General features: G+C 55.2%; 2 protein-coding genes across 3 annotated transcripts; one reads left to right on the plus strand and one right to left on the minus strand.

The window, feature by feature from the left end:
• Positions 1–701: 701 nt before the first annotated feature.
• Positions 702–6,769, plus strand: CTSZ (cathepsin Z; the record flags this gene model as incomplete). Its single annotated transcript, XM_080716094.1, has 6 exons — positions 702–847; positions 1,237–1,400; positions 3,042–3,221; positions 4,737–4,887; positions 5,833–5,998; positions 6,659–6,769. 6 exons carry the CDS (start codon positions 702–704, stop codon positions 6,767–6,769), a joined length of 918 nt encoding a protein of 305 aa, XP_080572220.1.
• Positions 6,770–7,521: 752 nt separating this feature from the next.
• Positions 7,522–18,820, minus strand: NELFCD (negative elongation factor complex member C/D; the record flags this gene model as incomplete). 2 transcript variants are annotated; one of them, XM_080716297.1, is made up of 15 exons in its annotated part: positions 7,522–7,556; positions 7,675–7,804; positions 8,035–8,175; positions 8,249–8,344; positions 8,614–8,728; positions 9,707–9,846; positions 10,211–10,345; positions 10,565–10,730; positions 11,600–11,730; positions 12,619–12,771; positions 13,379–13,486; positions 14,049–14,158; positions 14,866–14,975; positions 15,385–15,500; positions 18,734–18,820. In XM_080716297.1, 15 exons carry the CDS (start codon positions 18,818–18,820, stop codon positions 7,522–7,524), a joined length of 1,773 nt encoding a protein of 590 aa, XP_080572423.1. The 2 variants fall into 2 exon arrangements, with proteins under 2 accessions (XP_080572423.1, XP_080572422.1); XM_080716296.1 differs by having other exon boundaries at positions 15,385–15,503.
• Between the last annotated feature and the right edge of the window lie 5,449 nt (positions 18,821–24,269).

Consider the following 24,269-nt stretch of genomic DNA (forward strand, 5'->3'; position numbering starts at 1 on the left):
AAGCTATCCCAGGCCTGCAGAGACCCTGGAACAAAATACCCAGTCCTTTTCTTTCGGGGTGGCGGAAACCATTTTGTTCACGCGCAACGGGAGGGCAGGGGAAACTCCTCCATTGTGAAACCGAGAAGACCCAGGGGCCCACTTCTCCTTCTGGGCCCTCACATGACTGCCGGCTTGCTTAGCAGGAAACCCTTTCAAGCATCCCTGGAAGTGGGATACAGAACTCGTGATTTCTGGGCCAAGTGAAATGTTTCTTTGGGGTGTTTTCTGGAAAGTTTTCTGCCTTTCTTTCCTGCAAGAGATAATCGCCTCTCCAGAAGGGTTCAGAAAGCCAGGGAGGGACATAACTGTGTGTCCGGAGCAGGGGACCCCAAGAATCCTGAGCTGGGGAGGATGCCAATGCCCGGGTCCCCAAGAAAGTGAGTGGGGTTGACACTCGCCCCTGGTGCTGCGGGCCGGGGCGGGGCAGGCCTGGGCTCTGGCCGGGGACCGGGCCGGAGGGGAAGCTGAGTCCCCGGCCGCTGCGCCGCGGTCACGGGGCGGGGCGGGGCGGCGGCGGGACGGCCCCGCCCTGGGGGAGTGTCCGGGCCGCGCCACCCTAAGGGCCGGGCGGGGCCGGCGGGCGGGTGTTGGCCTGGGTGGGCCTGGGTCGAGGTCGAGGGTGAGGGTCAGGGCCGGAGAGGTGCGGACAGAGCGGGAGCATGGCGTCGTGGGCCCCGGGGCGGCCGCTGCTGCCGCTGCTGCTGGTGCTGCTGGCGCTGCGGGCCGGCGCCGGCCTCTACTTCCGCCCTGGCCAGACCTGCTACCGGCCCCTGCGGGGGGACCAGCTGGCGCTGCTGGGGCGCAGGTAGGCGAGGCAGGGCTTGGGGGAGGGAAGGCCCGTGCCTGGGTGCTTTTGGGGAACGAGGCGCCCTGCCATCCTAGAGCTTGGAAGCTCAGATCTGGCCTGTGAGTTTGGGGGCCACTCTCGTTCCATCCCCAAAGGGAGCCCTGGTATTGGCCAACTTGGGCCTACCTGAGAGCCCCCGAGAGCCACGTGGGCCCGGCGCTGTCGCCATTTGAGAGTGCTGGGGGTCTTGTGGCTGAGAGGGGACCTGCTGGTGATGGAGGCGGGCCTTCCCTGCGACTGGCTGGAGCTCCCACACTTCGAGAGAGAAGGGGCCCCCCGGAGGCCCTTGTCAGTGTCGGGGCCCCAGCGCCCCAGTGATTATATGGCTGGTGTTGGTCTCTTACCAGGACATACGCCCTACCGCATGAGTACCTGTCCCTGTCGGATATCCCCAAGAGCTGGGATTGGCGCAACGTGAATGGTGTTAACTATGCCAGCGTCACCAGGAACCAGCACATCCCACAGTACTGCGGCTCCTGCTGGGCCCAGGGCGCCACCAGCGCCATGGCAGGTAGGCAGACCGGGTCCTGGTCCCACAGCAGTGAAACCGCTGTGTGACAGCCGCCAACATCGGGGGCCAGTATTGTCCAGGACTCGAGATCCTGAACGGGGATTGCCGGCCAGAGCCCCTGCCAGAGCTCCTTCCAGCCCATCCAGTGTTTTCATCCGGACCTTGGCCTTCTGGCCACCGTGGGGGCAGGGCTCGGAGGGAATCCGAGGCCCACACCATCTCAAGGTCAAAAGCAGAGACCTCCAGGCCGCCAGAGTCCCCCGAATTCCTCAGAGGAGATGCACCCTGGTTGGGAGCGGGACCCTGGAGGGCTGGAGGCCAGGCTCCTTCTGGCTTGGTCTCTCTGGCCCCCTCTTGAAGGTGCTGCTAGGACTGAAAAGGAAGGGCCAGGGTGTGGCTGGCGCCTGCCTGCCCTCAGGGACTGGCTCTGGAGCGGGGGTGGCCCTTTACTGAGGCTTCCAGGCTGCCTTTCCATTTGTGGACAGGGAAACTGAGGCTCTTCGGAGGAGATCAAAGATGGCCATGGCGTGAGTGGAAGAGGCTCCTCTTTGGGTGTGGTCAGCTCTGCGCCCAGAGCTGGCCAGCTTTACCTAGTGCCCGGCCCTGTCTCTAGGGGCTAGAACCTACTTCTTCTTTTTTATTTTTTATTTTTTTGTGGTACTGGGGATGGAACCCAGGGTCCCCAGGGGCATCTTACCTCCAAGCTACTCCCCCAGCCCTATTTTTTATTCTTTTATTTTTGAAACAGGGTCTCACTGAGTTGCAAAGGGCCTCACTAAGTAGCTGAGGCTGTCCGCGAACCCTGATCCTCCTGTCTCAGCCTCCTGAATGCTGGGATTACAAGGTGCACTACCACGTCCAGCTTGGAAAACTACTTCTGACCTTTCATGAAGGATGGGGAAAGAGCGGGTGGGCTGAGGCCCCTCTGGCTTGATCTGTAGGCACAGAAAGATCTGGAAGACTTGGGCTAAGCAGGCCGGTTGTGCAGTTCCAACAGCACAGGATCAGGCGGAGTCCAGGAGTCGGCCCTGGAGTGGTGGCCAGTGCCCAGGAGGGGTGGGCTGGCATGGGGGAAGCGAAGGGGCTCCTCCACAGAGAACACGCCAGGTCAGGGGGAGGGGGAGAACTGGGAAGGGTCACCAGCCGGAGGTGGAGCCACATAACAGGATGCGCTCTGGAGGGGACTGCAGGGCAAGGAGGCCATTTGGGCCTCGTCCCCCTCGATGGGTGCCCTGGCTGAGACGCCAGCCTACAGATGTAGACCAATGGAGCGGAATCCCTCTGTCCAGTCAGAGGGCCGCCAAGTTCTCCTTACACCTCTCATGTCCTCTCCAGAACAGCCGCCATGGCCTGGCTTCTTTTTTCACTGAGATGATAGAAGCTGCCGCAGGGGACTTCCACCGAGGCGTGGCCATCTTCCAGCCAGTGGACACAGTTGTCCTCTTCCCCTTACTGAGCCACCCCTCTCTGTCCTGAGAGGCCGCCTTCACCCCCTGGAGCCGCTGTCCAGAGAAAGCCTTGGGCAGTCAGCGCCCTGGGCGTGGTCAGAGCCCTGCGGCCTGCCGGGGGCATCCAGGACCCTCCGGGGAAGCGGGCGCAGGGTGCTGACTAGGGTGGGCGCTGACCGGCTGACTGTTGCAGATCGCATTAACATCAAGAGGAAGGGTGCGTGGCCCTCCACCTTGCTGTCGGTGCAGAACGTCATCGACTGCGGCCAGGCTGGTTCCTGCGAGGGGGGCAACGACCTGCTGGTGTGGGAGTACGCCCATCGGCACGGCATCCCGGACGAGACCTGCAACAACTACCAAGCCAAGGACCAAGGTGGGCTGCGCGGCCGCCAGGGTGAGGCCGGAGCCTGTGGTCTTTGCTGGGGCCCAGAGGGCTCGGCATGGGGCAGGCCAGGAGAGCACCGGCACTGCACCTGGCTGAGGTGTGTGGCTTCCGCCACTTGGCACCTTGGTGGTTCTAGGGGCCTGTGAAGGGAGAGGAGCAGGTGGGCCTCCTGGGGACTGGGTCCGAGTTCTGGGAGCTGGATGCAGAGCAGGGGGGCTGCCGCCCCAGCCGGGAGCCCCGGGCCCCGCCCACTCAGCGAGCTGATGGACCGGGAGCCCCGGGCTGGCTCATTGCTTTCAGAGGGCTCCCTGTGGGAACCAAAGGAAAGAAGTCCAGACCCAGAGCCACCAGTGGCGGCCTTAGCTGGTGACCCTTAGATCTCCTTGGCAGACCTCTGGGGGCCTTGAGACAGGAGCAGGAGGAAGGAGTGGGGGGAGCCATGTCCCTCCCCAGCCTGTGAAGTTGGCGCTCTGGGTACCATCTGAAAGGATGAGGTCCTCAGCACCACCCATGTCAGCGGGTTCCCTGGCCTGGCCTCCTGGGCCCTCCTGCCCAGCCAGAAGTTGCCCTCTGGAGTGGTGGGACGAGTCCTTTGTCCTGAGAAAACCCCCAAGGTCAGAGACCCTCCCAGTCGCTAACACCCGGGGACTGGTGTTATCTAGCCGAGGCCGGGCCCCTCCAATCCCAGCTCGTGTGACAGGTGGACCCAGCTCATCAGACCTGTCTGTTTGCAGTAAATAGTCTTGTCTTTGTGTTAGCAAAAGTGGCCTCAGATCCACCATTTTCCGGTTGGGCACTGGGCCTTTGGTGTTGCACAAATTAAACCAGCAACTTAATCCTCAAGAAGTTTATTGTCCTGGGGGAAGAGCTGGACCCGTGTGTAACTTCAACAGAAGTAGGTAGATAATCAGAGTGGCTAGAGCAGGCCAGCCGGCCGGATGGAAGGCGGCCGGAAAGCTGGGCCCAGGACGCCATTGTGGGACGCCGGCAGGGCCCGGGCTGCGCTCCCTTCTTTGTCTTTCTTTCTTTCTTCTTCTTTTTTTTTTTTTTAACCTAATTTTGATGCTTCTCAGACCAAGGTAACTAGAAAACGCTTTTTAAAATTTCTCTATTTCACCAGATGTACTGGTCTCCTTATTTACTGGCCAACATTAGAATGGTTTTATTGCGGCTTAATAACTTAATTACATGCAGTTTTCATCTGGGAAGGATTGTGAAAAGGTCCATCTCCCAGCCTTTAATGGAAAAGAAAAGGCGCTAGCCTGAGAGTGCCTACTGTGCGCTAATTAGTGCCTGTTTCCTTTCCGCCCGGCCTGGGGAGGCTGTCACAGCGCCTTTGCAGCTCAAAGAGGAACGCAATTAAGCAGCACCTGATAGCAAGATGGTTTCAGCTATTAGCTAATGAATGGCAGGCTAAATTAGAAAAGTGGAAAGGCTCGGGCGGGCGCGCTCCGCTCGGGTTCAGGAGCTAGGCGTTCGTTCACCACGACACCTCTCCCCCAGAGTGTGACAAGTTCAACCAGTGCGGGACGTGCACGGAGTTCAAAGAGTGCCACACCATCCAGAACTACACCCTGTGGCGGGTGGGCGACTACGGCACCCTGTCGGGGCGGGAGAAGATGATGGCCGAGATCTACGCCCACGGCCCCATCAGGTGAGCTTGCCAGGGGCATCCCCTTTCCCTGGGGCCGCTTTTACTCCCCAGCCTGCGCTGTGGCTGCCGCAGTTATTATATATATATATATTTTTTGGTGGTACTGGGGATGAAACCCAGGGGCATTCTACTTCTGAGCTATACCCCCCAGACCTATTTTATTCTTTTTTTTTTTTTTTTTTTTGCGGGTCTGGGGATGGAACCCAGGTGCTTTCAACCTCCGAGCTACACCTCCTGCCCTATTTTTTATTCTTTATTTTGAAACTGGGTCTCACTGAGTTGCAAAGGGCCTCACTAAGTAGCTGAGGCTGTCCGTGAACCGCGTGATCCTCCAGTCTCAGCCTCCCGAATGCTGGGATTACAAGCGTGCGCCACCACGCCCGGCTTATTTTATTTTCTATTTTGGAAACAGGGTCTCACTAAGTAGCTGAGTCTGGCCGCGAACCTACAATCCTCCTGTCTCAGCCTCCCAAGTACTGGGATCACAAGCGTGCGCCATCACACCTGCCCAGCTGGCTGCCACACTTTCACCCTGAAGAACTTCTGTTTTTCTCAGCCAGCTGTGGTGGCACACGCCTGTAATTACAGTATGTGGGAATCGGAGACTGCAGGATCACAGGTTCGAGACCAGCCTCAGCAACCTAGTGAGACCATTTCAAAATAAAAACAGCCCCGAGGTAGAATTGCCTCTGTGTTTAATCCCACACACAAAAAAACAAAAAAAGAAAAAAAAAAACCAGACCAAATATCTTCAGTTTTCTTGTAAGTGAACCTGAGCCAGTAGGTGGCCTGTCCCTCCTAGGACCACGTGACTTGGGTAAGAAGCTCGAGCCACGGCGAGTCCCCCCAAAACCCCAGACGCGCTGGGTGACTGGCGTAGGCAGCGCAGGGCTAGGCTGCAACTCTGCCTTTCAGAGTGGAGCGTAACTAACCGCTCTTTCTCAGCTGTGGCATAATGGCGACAGAAAAGATGGCTAACTACACCGGGGGCATCTATGCCGAGTACAACGACCAGGCCTCCATCAACCATATCATTTCTGTGGCCGGGTGGGGTGTGAGCAGCGACGGGACCGAGTACTGGATCGTCCGGAACTCCTGGGGTGAACCGTGGGTAAGGCGTTTCCCCTTTCTCAAGGTCATACCTAGAGAAGGGAGCTGGAGCCGGAGCCTGTGGCGGTTGAGGCCATGGAGGTCTTGGTGCTCCGGCCAGCTCTTCAGCAAGAGTGACGTCTGGGGCCAGATCCTCCTGCTGTGGGGCTGTTGCTGCCCTTTGGAGGCTCCCTGGCCCCAGCCCACTAGAGGCCAGCGCTGCCCCGCAGCCCTTCCCAGGCCCCTAGCCAGGCGACCCAGCTAGGATGGGCTTAAGAATACACCCTTCTCTCTCCGGGAGCCTCACTCCCCCAAGGAACACTAGTCTTTCAAGGCCCAGAAATCCAGGGTAGGTGAGGGCCAAAGCTTTGATCTTTAAAACTAGCATTAAGCCATGAATAGCCTAAGACATGGAAACTCCCCTTATTGCCAGGAGAGTGGTGAATGTGGGCATGATGAGACGGGAGTCATTTTTAAACAAGCCCCACGGGGGCTCGGTGGGCAGGCAGTCAGCGGATCCTGGCAGCAGGTCTGGCTGTGGAGGCTCTTAGCGCAGAGGGCCTTTGTGCCGCTACGCGTGAACCAAGTGAAATCTCACACAAGGCACTTTTGGCCACTTGGGTTGTGGGCGAGTGGCAGCGGGTGACGGTCCCAGCCCGGCTGACAGACTCTGCCCTCACAGGGGGAGAGAGGCTGGATGCGCATCGTGACCAGCGCCTACAAGGGCTGGGAGGGCTCCAGCTACAACCTGGCCATCGAGGAGTCCTGCACCTTCGGGGACCCCATCGTCTAGGCGCGCCTCCGGGCGAGCAGCGTGGGACACCCGAACCACGAGCACGTGCGCCAGGCTGGGTGGCTGCGTAGGGGACGCTGGCCACGGCCCGGGACACCTAGAGGGGGCCTGTGTCCGTTAGGACTGTGGCTGGGAGCATCCGGGGAGAGCTGACCACAGGCGACCTGCCAGCTGCGGGTCGGAGGACCCTACTGGGAGCACGGCCCTTGGCTTCCTCAGCAGAGGGCTTGGTGTTTTGTGTTTAGCAGCTGTGGTCAGTGGGACCTGAAGGAACAGGTGAAATGGTTCAGAGTCACCACGGGTTCTGTGGCCTTGTAATCAGTGGGGAGGGAGGGAGCTATTTCAGCTTGCCCAAGGGATGAATAAAGTATCTGGCTTCACCCAAGGACTGAGCCCAAGTGTGCTTATTACACAAGAACAGCAGGACCTGTACCTGACACCCAACACAAAGGCTTTTTACAAATTTCTTTATTAAGTCTTAGCAAATTTAAACAATTACAGTAAAATGTCAGCTGAGTTCTTGGGAAAAAAACTAAAGTCAACCCTGAAGGTGGCCCACTGAATTCCCATCACCCCTGGGAGCGACAGCGGACGCATCCCGAGGGCATGGACTGCGCTGCCCTGTGCTGAGGGAACGGCACTGTGCACCGGCCCTGGGCAGTACTGGCTGGCCAAGGCGGCGCGGCTCACACGGGATGCGAGCAGACCCCGTCCGAGATGCTGAGCGCCTTGGTCCTCCGCAGCAGGTGGGCTCAGTTCACCATGATGAAGTTGGACTTGCAGTGGGCTGTCACAGGAGGAGGCAAAGGCGGCAGGGTTAGAACTGGGCGAAGCCGGGTTAGAACTGGGCGAAGCCGGCCGCGCCCGCGGAGGGAGAGGGCGAGGGGGAGGGCGGCGGGCCTCACCGATGAACTCCGTCACGGGGTCGTGCTCGCCTTCTGTCTTGATGGTCCCCGCGATGCTGCCGTTCTCCAGGATGGGCAGGAAGAGCTGCACAAAGTCGGAGGTGTATGGGGGGGCGATGACGTCCAGCACCTGCGGGACACGGCTGCTCTGGCTGCTGGCGGGACGGGCAAGGCGGCAGGCGCCTGCGATGTCCCGCCCTGGCAACAGGGTGAGAACACCAAGAAAGCTCGCACCAGGCGCTCGGGAGACCCGGCTGACCAGGAAGCACAGGCTCAGCACAAAGGGAACAACGCTAGGCCAAAAGGTGCTGCCGAGGGAAAGAGCAGGAGACGCGAGGCCAGCGGCGGGCGCGCTCTGACCTCCGTGACGAAGTAGCGGATGAGCGAGATGTCGGTGTCCAGCTTCTCCAGGCACTTGCGGATGTAGCCAACGACGGGCAGCACGCAGCCGCGGCTCAGCAGGTGGACCATCCGGTCCAGCAGCGTCTTCTTCAGCTCGAGCTGTGGGGCAGGGTCGTCAGGGGGCAGGGTCGGCAGAGGGCGGTGGGCCCCGGGCCCCAGGGTGCCGGCTCACCTGTTCCATCACGTCCAGCTGGGAGTGCTCAGTCTCAAAGAGCTTCACCAGCAGCTGCAGGACCTGGGGGTGCAGGAGCTGGTGGCAGGTGCTGATCTGCAAGGGGCCAAAGGGAGCCTGGCTGAGCCACGGCCGCCACCACCATCACCACTGTGGGGGAGCTTATCTCTGATGGCGATGGCCCCTGGGCTGGCCAGTGGATTCCGGCCACTCCTCATCCCTCCCACTACACTGGTAAAACTGAGACGTCTGCACAGGCAAAGGAACTAAACTAAAAGGATTTGGGACAGAAATAACTCATTTTGAAGGTATGACCTGAACTCGCCACATGCAGGCAACTGTGCCACGAGCGGCCCTGGGCGTACCTCGTCCAGCAAGGCCAGGTGCACCGGCGTGTGGTCAGTCTGGAGCTGGAAGTACCTTGGTTCTGACACGGTCCAGTCCACCCATTTCAGCACACCCATGGCCACCACTGGGAACCTACGGCAGGCAAGACGGATGCTTGTGACCAAGGCTGGGAACCACTACAATATGCTGGAAAACAGATGACAGACAGACAAACAGACGGCCCCATCACGGCCTCTGGGTGTGCACTGCCAGGAGCCACCGAGGGTACAATCTGCTGAGATTGCAGCCTCTCGAAGGCGCAGAGCCCACTCACCTACGCCACTTCTAATTGCAAACAGAGGACTGCTAATGCTCAGGCCTCTGCAGCAAATAGGCACAAGTTTACCTTTACTTAGCAAACCCCTTTTTTGGTTTCCATGAGGATAAATGGGGAAGATTCACGCATGACTTCCAGGGCTCGTCTGTTTACGTACTTGCACAGTCATGAGCCGTTTCTCTGGGTAACACTTTGCTGGCTTGACCTTTGCTATAAATAGACCCTTTCCCCCTTTTTTCTGGTGGTGCTGAGGATGGGATTGGGGGCTCTGCCACTGAACTACATCCTCAGCCTTTTTTTCCTTTTTTTTTTTTTCCAGAACTAGGGATTGAACTCAGGGGCATTCTACCTCTGAGCTACACCCCCAGCCCTAGTTTTTATTCTTTATTTTGAAACAGGGTCTCATTAAGTTGCAGAAGGCCTTAAAAGTTGCTGAGGCTGGCTGTGAACTTGGAATCCTCCTATCTCGGCCTCCCAAGTACTGGGATTATAAGCGTGAGCCACAGGGCCTGGCTGAAATTTTGAGACAGAGACCACTAAGTTGTCCAGGCCTCCCTTGCAATCCTCCTGTATCAGGGTTACAGGCGTGCACCACTGCACCCAGAAAAACACTCTTAAACCCATTTTCAGAATTCTAGATGGCCCTCCTTTTCCTGAGCCTGAACAGATTCCTGCCAGTAAACATCTGACAAAGTACTCCTGCCACTAAAACTGTCTTAAGTCCTCTACACTGCTTAAAAAGAAAACACTACTCAAGCCTGCTCCGGCGTGTGCAGAGCGCAGCGGCCGCTCACCGGATGCACTGGTAGAGCGTGCTCAGCTCGGCCACCAGCTCCGACGCCCCCTTGTTCTCGTCGCAGCACAGACTGTGCACGGTCTCCACCGCCTTCGCCGTCGACTTCAGCTCGTCCTTGCTGATGCTCACACGCTTGTTCTGGAAGCGCGCGCACACACACACACACACACTCTGAGTACGCGCGCGCGCTCCCTCCCTCTCTCTCTCTCTCCTGAGGCCCCCGGCCACGAAGCACACACACACACACTCCTGAGTCCACACACACACACACACACACACACACACACACACTCCTGAGTCCCGGCGCCACTCCCCGGCCTGGCCACGGGCGTCCTGGCAACTCTGGCCACACTTCACGCTAGTTTGCAAGAGAAGCGGGGCCCGCGTTCTTGAGAGGTTTAGCACTTTCACCACTTGCTGCGTAGAAGGTACTGCCCAAATAACAGCATAGCAGAGGAAGGCCCGGCTCCGAAAGCCGAGGCCTCAGAGCTGCCGCCCGCACCTTCTTCCACGTCTCCACCACGCTCGCCGCGTAGGCCAGGATGTGGATGTACTTGTGCTTGTGGTCCTGATTGATTCTGGCCCCTGGCTTAAAGAGCGACTGCATGAAGAGGTCCAGGAAGGCCGGCACCCGGATCTGAGGGGAGACACAGAGCGCGCTGGCGGGCGTGCGCTCACCCGCATCCATTCTGGGGAGTGAAGGCTGCGTTGTGCTGGGAAAGGCAGCCATGACAGAAACACTCCCAAGAGGCTCTGCACTCTCTGCCTTAGAGAATGAGGGAAACTCGGGAGAATTCCCACAGCAAGCCGCCAGCCGCCAGCGGGGCCCATCTTAGTAAAGCGAGAGGCCACTCACGAGTTCCACAGGAGGGGGGTCCATGCTCGTGAACATCTTGAAGAGGACGGTGATGTCTGCGGGGTTCAGGGCTCCTTTGGACAGCATGGCCCCAAGGGCCTGGCAGGCGCGGGGGTAGGAGGCGGCCGTGCCCAAAGCCAGCGTGATCTGGCTGGCGTCGTGGCCTCTTAACAGAGAACAAGGCCGTCAGAGCAGGTCTCTGTTTCCCTTCTCACACCTGTGCTTTCTCACCCACGGGCTTAGTAACTGAGCCACGGAAACAATATTCACAGCAGCTTGGAGGTCGATAAAGGAGCCGTCCTCCCTTTTTCTTTTTTTGGCACTGGGGATGGAATCCACGGGCCTTCTACCTCTGAGCTACACTCCCAGATCTATTTTTATATTTTTGTTTGGAAACAGAGCCTCACTAAGTTGCTGAGAATACTAAGTAGCTGAGGCTGGCTTTGAACCTGCACGATCCTCCTGTCTCAGCCTCCCAAGTACTGGGATTACAAGTGTGCGCCACCACACCCGGCTTCTTCTTCTTCTTTTTTAAATAGAGATTGAACCCAGGGCAATCTACCTCTGAGCTACACCCCAACATTTTTTATTTTGAGATGGGTCTCGATGACCTCAAACCTACAATCCTCTTGCCACAGCCTCCCAAGTACTGGGGTTACGGGCATGTGCCTCTGTGCCTACTAGAAATCACGCTTTTCAAATACCTTCATAAGGCTCCATTAGTAGAGGAAAATGGAGCTAATAAGAGATAACCGTAAGGTGCAGACTGCAACTAACACTCAGATCACGGAGTCTACTTAGGACTCGTGTCATCTGCTGTCGGTGAACCCAGCGTGTGAAAGCACAGAGCTGTACATCCGTGGACCGCAAGAATAGCCAAGCCCTGCAAAAGCAGGCAACGCAGCAGCACCTGGAGGCTCCTCCTGGGTCAAAGGCCGCCCCGGCTGTCTAGGCTGGCTCACTGCGGCCAGGGCGGGGCCAGAGCCCAGAGCTCATGGGGCAGCGGGGAGGGCAGGACAAGAGGCAGGGCCTCACTTCTCCTGGGCGAAGCGCTGCACCTCCTGCGCGACCCGGCGCACCGCGGAGCCGCCCTGCTCCTCCTGGGCCAGCACGGACATCATGGCCTGTGCAAACAGGTATGTGTGCTCGCCGTGGCACACCATCTTCTGAAAGAACACAGGGAGAGAGGGTGTGGGGCTCAGACTACAGTGTGCACAGGTGTACACTAGGAACACAGGGAGACAGGGTGTGGGGCTCAGACTACAGTGTGGACAGGTGTAGACTAGGAACACAGGGAGACAGGGTGTGGGGCTCAGACTACAGTGTGCACAGGTGTACACTAGGAACACAGGGAGACAGGGTGTGGGGCTCAGACTACAGTGTGCACAGGTGTACACTAGGAACACAGGGAGACAGGGTGTGGGGCTCAGACTACAGTGTGCACAGGTGTACATTAGGAACACAGGGAGACAGGGTGTGGGGCTCAGACTACAGTGTGCACAGGTGTACACTAGGAACACAGGGAGACAGGGTGTGGGGCTCAGACTACAGTGTGCACAGGTGTACACTAGGAACACAGGGAGACAGGGTGTGGGGCTCAGACTACAGTGTGCACAGGTGTACACTAGGAACACAGGGAGACAGGGTGTGGGGCTCAGACTACAGTGTGCACAGGTGTACATTAGGAACACAGGGAGACAGGGTGTGGGGCTCAGACTACAGTGTGCACCGGTGTACACTAGGAACACAGGGAGACAGGGTGTGGGGCTCAGACTACAGTGTGCACCGGTGTACACTAGGAACACAGGGAGACAGGGTGTGGGGCTCAGACTACAGTGTGCACAGGTGTACACTAGGAACACAGGGAGACAGGATGTGGGGCTCAAACTACAGTGTGGACAGGTGTAGACCAGGAACTGAAGCAAGGGGTTTACTCTCCCAGCAGAGGCCTCCTGACCCGGAGATTCTCCACAGGAAAGGGGGTCACCATGCTCAGAAACCAAGACCCCAGGCCACCTCCTCCTCATCCAAGAGGCGCAAGGTAAAGAACTTACAGCAAACTCGGGCAGGTTTTTTTCAAGGTTTTCCTCTCCTCCATCCAAGATCGTGGCCAGGGAAGTGCGGAGAACCCTCGAAAACACCTCCAGCTGCTGGCAGGCAGTGGACACGCTGGTGATCTCCCCCTGGTATCCTGCGTCGGAAATCAGCTGCACACAAGCAAAAGACTTGGGTCAGCACCGAGACCCACCTTCCAGGCAGGGCGGGTGCAGGCGGGGCAATGAGGAAGCTCGGCTTGGCTCCCCGGCCCCACCTTGACTCTGCTTGCATTTTTCCACTGTCTAGGCCTGGCCGGGCCGGCTCACCACCTCCTATGCCTTCATGTGCAGAAGGCGTGGTAGGCTTCCCAGAAGACACCCACATGGTAAAAACTGACCCTAGTGGGAGGGCTGGGGCACTCCTGTAATCCTAGTACTTGGGGCTGAGACAGGAGGATCATAGGTTTGAGGCCAAGCTCAACAACTCAGCAACACTGTTTCAAAACAAAAAATAAAAAGAGCTGGGGGTATATAGCTCCAAGGTGAACGCCCCTGGGTTCAATTCCCAGTACTATATAAAAAAAAAAAAAAAACCAATTCCCACTAAGTCCTGAACCAGTCAATGTTGATCTAAAAACACAGACCCAAGCCTGTGCTTCCCTTCCAGTGTAAGGCTTCCCGGAGTTAAATGACGCAGAGCCTCACCAACGAGCAGGGCCACCGGGCAGCCGGACGCGCTGCTCACACACCGCGCACTCTCCGGCTCAGCTCATCCTACCTTGACGGTGAAGTTGAGCATCAAGCAGTCGGGGTGGGCCTCGGCCAGCTTGTAGAACAGGTCCCTCCACGTGGTGTGTGCGATCATCTGCTCAAGCCACGCCGGGGTCTGCCAACGCACAGTGGAAAGCAAGTAAGAAGCCTGGCTCCTCCCTGGCGAGGACTGCGTCGCAATCACAGGACATCCCGGCTGGAAGAGGCCCCGGGTGTCCAGGGCTGGCCACGGTCACGCAGCAGCCCACGAAGGGTGCAGGGCCTCCTGGGAGGCACGGGGCAGCGCCACCGAACCCTGTGGGATCTGCATCCACACACAGTTAGCTCCTGCTCAGCCAGTGCTGTGCCCTGGTGGGAGCTTTGCTCATCCTCAGGTCCAGTGCCATAAAAGCGCTCTCGGCTCTCCCACTGTGTGGCTGAGCCCGTCCTGATGTCCCAAGGCCACCTCCTGGGGCTACTCCCAGCCACTGCAGCCCGGCTCCCACACCAGGTGGCTGTGGCTTGGGAGGTGGGAGCCAGCCGCACCTCCTCGAGGCCTCAGCGCTGAGCCTCCTGCACCAAGCGCCTCGCGGAGCTGAGCTCCGGGAGAGCAGTCGGACCTCAGCGGCCATCTAACATCCCAGGCACCTCGCCACTGTGCACACAGCTCGCAGAAGGCGGAGAACTGTGTTCCTCACCTCTCCTTCCTCAGTGAAGATAGAGTCTGCTTTGCGGGGGTCAAAATGTTTGATCAATAAACTCTTCAGGTGATTCTCCACCGTTTCCTGAACCTGTACCGGCTCCACCCCTGCACGAGAACAGAAGTATGTAGCCGCCACCAGCAGAAACCGCCGCCAGCCCGGTTCTCCGCCCCGCAAGGAGTGCAGGTGGCTTCTGCCCCTCCAGGAGTGATGAAGATGGCAGACCCTTACAGCTCCTAATTCTACTCAAGCTGAGACCAGGGAGCGCAGGGCAGGCCACAGGCCGAGGTGGTCCACTCTGCCCACGTGGGAACAACAGTAACAGCGCCAGGAGCTCGCTAAGGACAAGGCAAGGGGTCAAGCAGGTGGAAGGAGGCAAACGGCCCTGCCCCACGAAACAAGCAGGGGCACACTGGGAGCCGGTTACCACGGCAGCGCCACATCCACGCAGTGACGTCACCTCACCCAGGTCAGGGACTTCCGGTAAAGCTAAAAGCCGGAGCCACAGCCAAGTCCTGAACCACCTGTCACTTACTGCTTGCTCTAACAGGCCTCCTAAACTGTGCACAGCACGTACGCCGTGTGGCCGCGTAAGTCCAGGACGTGGCAGGGAAGGTGGCTCGAGGGAAGCCCTCGCAGGCTGCCTGGGAACCTCAACTACTGAACCAGAGAAGACTCAGCAGGCAGGAATGGGGAAGAAGTTCAGCTCATACTTAAGCAAGTCTTAGGTACCAGTCTTTGTACCAGGAGTACAAAACTGGCACTGATTCCCCAGCACCGCTACAAGCCGAAGGTCTACTGGCAGGGACAGTACCTGTCTGGATAAGCCACTCGGCCAGGAGGTTCACGGTCTGGGCCACAGCAGTGTAGTTCTCGGATAAGAGCTGGATAACATTCTCCGGAGACCCTCCTGCCTGAAAATACCTGGGAAAAGCAAAAGAGCAATGACCCCTGGCACAGACACAGGCTAACAGGGGTGGCAGGGAGGCACGGGGCGAGGCGATGAGGTCTAAGATCTTTTGCAGGGGAGGAGTGCTGAGGCTGAACCCAAAGGCACTCTACCTCTGAGCTTAGTCCTAGCCCTTCTTATTTTTATGTCTGAAACAGGGTCTCTGCACGTTGCTAAAGCTGGCTTCGAACCTGCAAGCCTCCTGCCTCAGCACTCCAAGTCCTGGGACTCTAAGCATGCACCACTGCACCTGGCTTTTAAGGATTGTCTTCCAGGGCGAGGGGACCCCAGAAGCCTCTGTCCCAGGGTCACATTCCTCCTACTTTCCATGTCATCATTGCGATCTTAGGAAACACCTCCAGCACAAGCACCGTGCGCACATACCTCTTCAGCGTGTTGAAGATGGAGGGCTCCATGATGTAGTCCCGCGTGGAAAACTTGTGCAGGCATTCCTGCTGCACCTCTGCGTCGTCCTCCCCTTCTCCTGAGTCGTCCTCCTGCTGCTGACAAAGGTCAAGGGCCACAGGTGCTTAATTAACATAGACAGCCCGGCGCTCACCTTGACTCCCAAAACGCCGACCCCCCGGAAGCATCCCCCCCACACCACCTCATCTGACTCCCGCCAGTCTCATGACAGGAGCTGGAAAAGCAGGGTGTGTGAAATCGGACGCGTGGCACCACGCCCTGGCAAGCTGTGCCACACGCATGTTGCCCAGCCTCGCGGTGGCCACGCCCCTAGGCAGAAGCTAGTGATGCCCACGCCCAGTTGCTGCTGGAGGATGCCACGAGCTGATGTTTGGAAGGGCCAACTTAAACATCTAACGGTAAAAGTTCAACGCACACAGCTATTATTATTGTTTTCACTATTACAACTTCATCCACGCCATTTAATCGTTTCTAACAGAAGGCATGAGCCATCAACTTCTGCTTAGAAAATAAAGATCACGACCTCGCCTCCAGCCAGCAGGCCTGGCACGGGATTCTGGCTCCACTTCTGGGTGGAAGGACCCTCCGGCAGGTCTCTGAACCGAAGAGCACCTGATGCAGGGCGCTCAACCACCTGTCTGTCCAGCTTGATACTGCCATCCTAAAAGGCGGGACTTTCTGAACACTCTGTGCTGAAAATGTGCTTGTCACAGAATGAACCTAAGAAAACTTAAGACGATGTGGCTTTTTCCATGGAAGGATGTCACAAACTAGAAGAAGAGACCACCCTAAGGGGCAAGAGCTGGGCCAGCAAACTACAGCCAAATCCAGTCCGGTTCATGTTTTTATAAGTAAAGTTTTATTGAAACACATCAAACTACAGCCAAATCCAGCTGCTTCCTGTTTTTATAAATAAAGTTTTATTGAAACATTCACATTGATTCTGTCACACAATACTTATGATTGCTTCTCCTAAAATCAGAGTTAAGTAGTAGTGACAGAGCCTGGCACAGCCTAAGGTACTTTTTTATTACCAGGTCCTTGAGAGAAGTCTGCCCACCACTGGCCTGAACTAACAGGCTGAGAGCAGGGTGACCCCACCGTGAAGGCTCACTGGAGTGTTCTCAGACGTCAGTGAGGGCACCGTGGAGGAAGGCTGACCTTTACCCTGAAACTCATCGCATGGACATGTGCTCTTGTCTTTTGGTCAAGTGACACTTTAATAAGCTAGCGTCCTCAGATATATCAAGAGCCAGGGATGTGCCTTCTGGAGCTCCGACCAGGCCTTTCCTCTCCTGCTACGTCTTCTCTTGAATGGTACCACCCGCCCACTCAAATATCCCGGTGGCCTGGCTTCCTTCCTGGGCGCCAGGCTCGGTATACAGCAGCCTGTTCTCTAGTCCAAGGCCCTCTAGTACTCCAACTCCTGCGGTCCCAAAGCGACCCTGCCAGTCCCCAAACAGACCTTCCCACCACCCAGGTTTCCAGAGGACCTCTCCCACCAGCCACCTGTTACCCAGAAGCCTTCAATCCCTCCTCCCTCACGGCCCTTGTCCTGCCACCAAGACCCAGCAACTCCACCTTCTTCCCTTCCTCTTCCTTATTTTGTAGATGCCCGCAGCAGCGAAGCTCCCCGCCTTGGCTTCCACCCTTCCCTGCACTCGCCCTTCACACTGACCACAGTGACCTTCCTAAGCCACAAGTCAGAGGCTCTCTGCTACTTAGTTTCCTAGCTCCCTCAGAGGGAAGGAAAAAAAAAAAAAATCCAAGCTCTAGCATGACCTCGCCTACCTGTCTACCTGCCGGCTCCTCTACCACCCCAGAATAACCTCTGGTATATCAGTAGCTCTTAGCTTCTGTCATCTGGACCTAACAACACACCAGCCCCCTTACACATCTTCCTGCCTCTCCGAGTCAGGTAAGATGGCATCAGGTAAACAGAATTTGGGTCTCCAGCTATCCTTCCAAATCAGGCTCATGCCATCCAGCCCTCACCTCTCCCAATTCCCAGTCCTCTGAGCCCTACAACAGTTGGGAATGCACATTTGGCCCACCCCTCTCAACAAGACCCTGCTATGGCCAATGACCAAATTAGGATCATAATTAAAGTTCTCCAAACAGAGACCCCACCCCAACCTCCCAAAGGTGGGTTTATGCTTGGTTCAACCACTCCTTAAGTGCATAAGCCAGGGAAGTAATTCACAGGCTTTCTACAAACGATGGCACAGGGCTGACCGGCTCTGAGGTATGCCCCAGCTCTAACATGTTTTGACTTAAACACCCAATGTGACTGAGATGTGCCAAACACCAACCCACCACGAGCTAATTCAGACCTCACATTCCTTCCTCCCCTCTGGACCTCCCCTGCAGTCAGCACTGGGATGAAGCTGGTGTGACCCACCTGCCAGTCTCCGTCACCCTGCCCAGAGCCGGACTCCGAGGCCCATCGGGATCTGCTCCAAGGGACGAATGACCACAAAAGACTTTCTTGGGTTCCAGAAACACACCAGCTCCCTGCACTCTCAGGGTCCTCTGGGCCACAGTCCTAGTTCCACCAAGTAAACCCTACTTCATCTTTTATTCCTTCAAAACTAATCTTGATTCCTCTCGGAAAGGCAGTTATGGGTTGCCCTGCACACTGTCCAGAGGACAGTCTTTGGTGAACAGCCTGGGAGGCTGTATCCCGACCATCTGCCTCGGGTGGATCTAACTTCCAACAGTCTGCAGGGGGCACGGGATGCTGATGGCCCTGGGCTTACACCCCAACCTGGACGGCCAAGGCCGACATCCCTTCGGTCATCTGGTCCAGCATCAAGGAAATCAGCGTAAGGCGCTGCAGAGTGGTTTCCCCAACAGCGGAGCGCTGGGAAGAAAGCACTAAGTTCTACTTCCCGCCCAGGAGGCTGGTTTGAAGTTTGACTTTTGTTTACGAGTGTGTGCTTCTACTCTTTCACCTTGGACTTTGAGTCCCACCCGCCTCGGGGCAGAAGGACCCGCGCCTCGCTCGCGCCCGGCCCGCGTGCTCAGCAGGGGCGACCCTGGGGGCTGAGAGCGTGGGGAAACTGAGGCTCGGGGGCGGGGCGGCGGCAGCACGGGCGGGCGCCGGGTGGGCCGGCCTCGGGCCACGCTGCAGGGCCTCGCACGTGGCGCGGGGCAGGCCGGAGCAGGCGGGACGCCGGCGGCGGCGGGCCGGGGGTCACGCCCTCCGCAGCCGGCCTGGCCAGCGCGGGATCGGCGGGGCTGGAGTCGCAGCCGGACCGCTGGCGGCGACCGAGCCTGGTCGCGGGGGCCTGGCGCCCCGCCTCACCTGGCCACCGTCCGCCTCCTCGCCCCACTCGGCCGCGTTTCCGAAGTACTCGTCCGCCATGATGGCGCCCGGCGCGGACCCCGTCATACTCCCCGCCAGCTGGCACTGCGCATGCGCGCGATGGGGCCCGGGCGGGAGTGCGCACGCGCAACCCTGTGGCCCCGCCCCCGCACGCCTCTATCCACGCGGGAGGCGGGGCAGGGGCGTGGCCAGCGCCGGGACTGACAGGCGGGCTGAGCAAGCAGGAGCGCTGCCTGGTTAGGTCCCGGGTCAGTTACCCTTAGGTGTGTGTTTGTCCCTACTCTCTGCGTCCTTCGGTCCTCAACACCAGTTTCTCCATCAGGCTACTGGACACAAATGCATCAGGCATGGTTGCTAGAGCTGTGGGAGTGTTTTTCTTTTATTATTGACAAAAAATTCTAAAGGCGGGGTAAAAAAGAATTTTTAAAATTAATTAACTAATTTATTTATTTGTGGTACTGGGGGTGGAGCCCTGGGGCTTTACTACCTTTAGGCTATACTCCAAGACCTATTTTATATTTTATTTGGAAACACGGTCTCACTAAGTTGCTGAGAGCCTCACTAAGTAGCTGAGGCTGGCTTCGAACCTGTGCGATCCTCCTGTCTCAGCCTCCCAAGCGCGGGGATTACAAGCGTGCCCCACCATGCCCGGCAACTAGAATTTATTTTTATTTATTTATTTATTTGTGGGTCTGGGGATGGAACCCAGGAGCATTTGACCTCTGAGCTACACCCCCTGTCCTATTTTTTTTTTTTTTAACTTTATTTTGAAACAGGGTCTCACTAAGTTGCGGGAGGTCTCACTAAGTAGTGAGGCTGTCCGCGAACCGCGGTCCTCTGGCCTCAACCTTCCGAATGCTGGGATTACAAGCCACCACGCCCGGCAGAATTTTAAATAGATTAATTATTTTAGTAGAGGAGAGACCATAGATGCCCCGAGATCACAAACGTTATGATTGGGCCCCGGGAAAGAGGACCCACCTGAAGTCGTTGGCGGGACTAACCGGCTGTGCTTCATGGGGCCTGGAGGCTGACTCCCAGCAGGTAGCGGGGATCCGGAGATGGCGGCAAGGCGATAATCAGGCAAAGCTTGTGCCTTGTTTTGTTGGAGGGGGTTGAAACTAGGAGTATTCTCCCTCTGAGCTGCCCCTCAAGCCCTCCCTTCCTTTTTTATTTGTTCTTTCTTTCTTTTTCTTTTTTTTCTTTTGGTACTGAGGGTTGATCCTCAGAGCATTCTACTTCTGAGCTTCACGTCGTCCTAGTTTTTAAATTTATTTTGAAACAGGGTCTCACTAAGTTGCTGAGGCTGGCTTCAAACCTGCCATTCTCCTGTCTCAGTCTCCCAAGTACTGGGATTACAAGCGTGCACCACAATGCCCGGCTTTAATTTTTTTTTTAAGTGGTACTGAGGATTAATCCCCAGGCTGCTCTACCTCGGATCTACACCCCCAGGCCTATATTTATTCTTTATTTTGTCTTACTGTTTTGCGGAGGGCCTCAGAAAGCCAAGGAGAGCCCTGATGAGGTGAGCCAGGCAGGCGGGGCCAGTGTGGCTCTGGTGTCGGGTCTTCACTATCCACGGCCACTCGTGGGATTTAGTACAGTGAAGGGTTAAAACACCGAGTGCTAATCTAGTGCCTGATAGGTCCTCAGTAATACTAATTATGATGAAGATGAAATGTTCAGATTTTGGGGGTTGGCTTGGGTATTGTAATTTATTTATTTATTCATTTATTTATAGTACTGGGAATTGAACACAGGGGCAGAATGCCCCTGAGTCCTACACCCTAGCCCATTTTTTTTTTTTTTTTTGCGGTAAAGGGGATGGAACCCAGGGGCATTCTACTTCCTAGCTACACCTCCAGCCCTACTATTTTTTATTCTTTTTAAAATTGTTGTTGTACTGGGGGTGGAACCCAGGGGCTTTCTACCTCCGGGCTATACTCCCAGACCTATTTTATACTTTATTTGGAAACAGGGTCTCACTAAGTTGCTGAGAGCCTCACTAAGTAGCTGAGGCTGGCTTCGAACCTGTGCAATCCCCCTGTCTCAGCCTCCCAAGCGCTGGGATTACAAGCGTGCGCCACCACGCCCGGCATGCCCAGCTTATTTTATTTAATTCGTTTATTTCGCAGGGCTGCTGGCGATCAAACCCAAGGCCTTGCACGTGCTAGGCAAGCACTCTATCGCTGAGCTGCACCCTGATCCCAAAGTTTGCTTGATTTGAGGGGTGACAGTACGGACACATTTGGGTTTTCTAAGCCATTCCCACGGATGAGGAAGACCTAGGTCAGGGATGGAGGAGACAAGAGTGTAAGAGGCCTTAGGAGAGCTAAGGGCTGAGGAGGGGCTGCGGCTGGCCCTGTGGGCTTAGGGCAGAGTCCACAGGGGGTGGCAGCCTTGTCAGAGGGAGGGGACCAGGACTGGGGAGATGCGGAGTCTCTCCGCCTGTGCGCCTGGGAATGGCCCCCCGGTTGGCACGGGATGCCCGGGAGGGTGGCAGCTTCTGCAGGGGTGATAATGAGTTCAGACTGGGGCATGGGGAATCGGAGATGCCAAGGGAACACTCGCGGGAAGGTGTCGTGCAGGTGGCTGGGGGTGGAAGTCTGCAGCTCTGACTTTGATTCACAAGATTAAAGTGTATTAAGTTAATGAGCGCCCCTGCTGTGGGCTTGTTTCAGGACTCATTTTCATTTGCTTTCTGAAAATGTTGGAAAGAATAGATGGCTATTAAACTCCTACTAGTTCTTCTCTCTCTCTCTCTTTTTTTAAAATTGTACCTGAATTGAAGGCAGACAAATTAATATATGTATAACTAATTGTGCCCGCAGAATCAGGGATTATTTAACTCACCTCTTGCTCAACCAGAAGGTTACTGATTATTAAAAGGATTAACAAACAACCCATAATGGAAGCGTCGCATTCAGTCTATAAGTCGCAATGATTCAGAATGATTGGGTCTGTAGGTCTCACCTCCTGGGATATCGTGAACCTGTTGTTTCTGAAAAGCCTTGTCTACGGTGTTTAAATTAGCTTCCATTACTTAAAATAAATACTCGGAAGCCATTTAAACGGCTCTCCTGTTTAAGAAGACTTCGGGTGGAGAATTCTGTGGAAACGAAAAGTCAAGTTCACACAGTCCATTTAAGAAATACTTACCGAGCGTCCATGAGGTGTCATGTGCCAGAACAGAGAAGAACCAGGGTTACAGTTTGCTAACGGCAAAAAGAAAGAGAGAAACTATCTTTGATAATAAAGGAAGTACAGAGACTTCAAAGAGAGGTAAAGAGAAGACTTTCCAGGGAAATGATGTTTACGTAGAGACTTAAGACTTGAATCTGAGCCAGGCATAGGAGCGCACACAATCTTCAGTACTGCAAAAAAAAAAAAAAAAAAAAAAAGAAGATATAGTGAATCTGGGCGTGGTGACACATGCCTGTAATTCTAGCATTTGGGAGGCTGAGACAGGAGGATCACAGGTTCATGGCCAGCCTCAGCTACTTAATGTGAGGCCCTCCGCAACTTAGTGAGACCCTGTTTCAAAATAAAGGGTAAAAAATAGGGCTGGGGGTGTAGCTTGGAGGTAGAATGCCCCTAGGTTCAACCCCTAGTACTGCAAAAATAAATAAATAAATGAAAGATACAGGTGGCTGGGGTGTAGCTCAGAGGTAGAATGTCCCTGGGTTCAATCCCCGATACCACACATACAAAAAGAAGACTTAATAATAGTAGACATTTATGCCCCAAAGGTAGGCACGCCCATTCACATAAAACACTACTAGACATCAAGGTTCAGATAAATTCTAATACAATAATACCAGGAGACTTCCCACACCTCTGTCAACATTAAACAGGTGATCCAGACAAAAGATTAGTAAAGACTCTTTAGATCTAAAAAGTAAATACTGTGAATCAAATGGATCTAACAGACGTTTCAGAATATTTCACTCAACAACATCTGAATTCACATATTTTTCTCAGCTACTCATGACACTTTCTCCAAAATAGACCCTATTCTAATCCACAAAGCAAAACTGGGTGTGGTGACAGCACATCTGTAATTCCAGTATTTGGAGGCTGAGACAGAAGGATCACAGTCCGAGGACAGCCTCAGCAACCTGGTGAGACCCTGTTTCAAAACAAAAATAAAATAAAATAAAATTGGGCTGGGGGTGTAGCTCAAAGGTAGAATGCCCCTGAGTTCAACCCCAACACCCCACAACACAAATTACTCCACCAAGCATTAGCAAATTTAAAAAATTGATATAATACCATGCATCTTTCCAGATCACCATGAGCTGAAATCAGACATCAAGAGTCAGAAAGTACAGGGGAACGGCACCAATACATGGAGACTGAAAAATCAATGCACTTTTGAATGAGGACTGGGCCATAGAAGAAAGAAGGGAAGAAACTAATAAAAAAAAAAATTCCTAGGATCAAATGAAAATGGTAAGCCGGCTGTGGCACTCGGGAGGCTGAGACGGGAGGATCGCGGTTCGCGGCCAGCCTCAGCTACTTAGCGAGGCCCTCTGCAACTCAGTGAGACCCTGTTGCAAAATAAAGAATAGAAAATAGGGCTGAGGGTGTAGCTCGGAGGTAAATGCCTCTGGGTTTAATCCTCAGTACAGAAAGAAAGAAAGAAGGAAAGGAAGGAGAGAGGGAGGGAGGGAAAGAGGAGAGACAACTTTCAGAATCTCGGGGACACGATGAAAGTGGTTTTAAGAGGAAAGTCCATAGCATTGTGTACTCATACTTAAAAAAACAACGATTCCAAGTATATAACCTAATGCTGCCTCTCAAGGTCCTAGAAAATCAGGGACAAGCCAACCTCAAAGCCAGTAGAAGGCAGAAAATAACTAAAATCAGAGCACAACGTGATGAACCAGAGAATTAAAAAAATATACCAAAATATCAAAGATGTTTGCATGCTTTTTTATTTCATTTTGTTTTTGAGAAGCTAAACAGGACTGATAAACCCTTAGCTAATCTAACCAAAAGGAGAGAAATGACCTCAATTAATAAGAGACGAAAAAGGAGATACCAGCACAGGAAGCACAGAAACTGCAGGATCAGTAGGAACTAGTTTGAAAACAAATCAGCAAATTTAGAAGAAAGAGATGGATCTCTAGACACATACAACCTACCTAGATTGAACCAAGAGGCTGGAGAAAGCGGATCAGTAAGAAGCAAAGAGATTGAAGAACTAAAAAAAAAAAAAACTTACACCAAAGAAAATCCCAGGACTGGGTGGATTCTCTGCTGATTTCTGCAAGAACTTTAAAGATGGAAAAGTTCAGTGTTCCTCAAATTACTTTCAATTTTCGCTGGTCATCCCAGCATTCGGGAGGCAGAGACCGGAGGATCACGGTTCGCGGCCAGCCTCAGCTATTTAGTGAGGCCCTTTGCAACTCGGTGAGACCCTGTTTCAAAAATAAAGAATAAAAAATAGGGCAGGGGCTGTAGCTCTGAGATCAAATGCCCCTGGGTTCCATCCCCAGACCCGCAAAAACAT

Source organism: Muscardinus avellanarius (assembly GCF_963383645.1).
Source record: "Muscardinus avellanarius genome assembly, chromosome: 19".
NCBI classification, from domain to species: Eukaryota; Metazoa; Chordata; class Mammalia; order Rodentia; family Gliridae; genus Muscardinus; species Muscardinus avellanarius.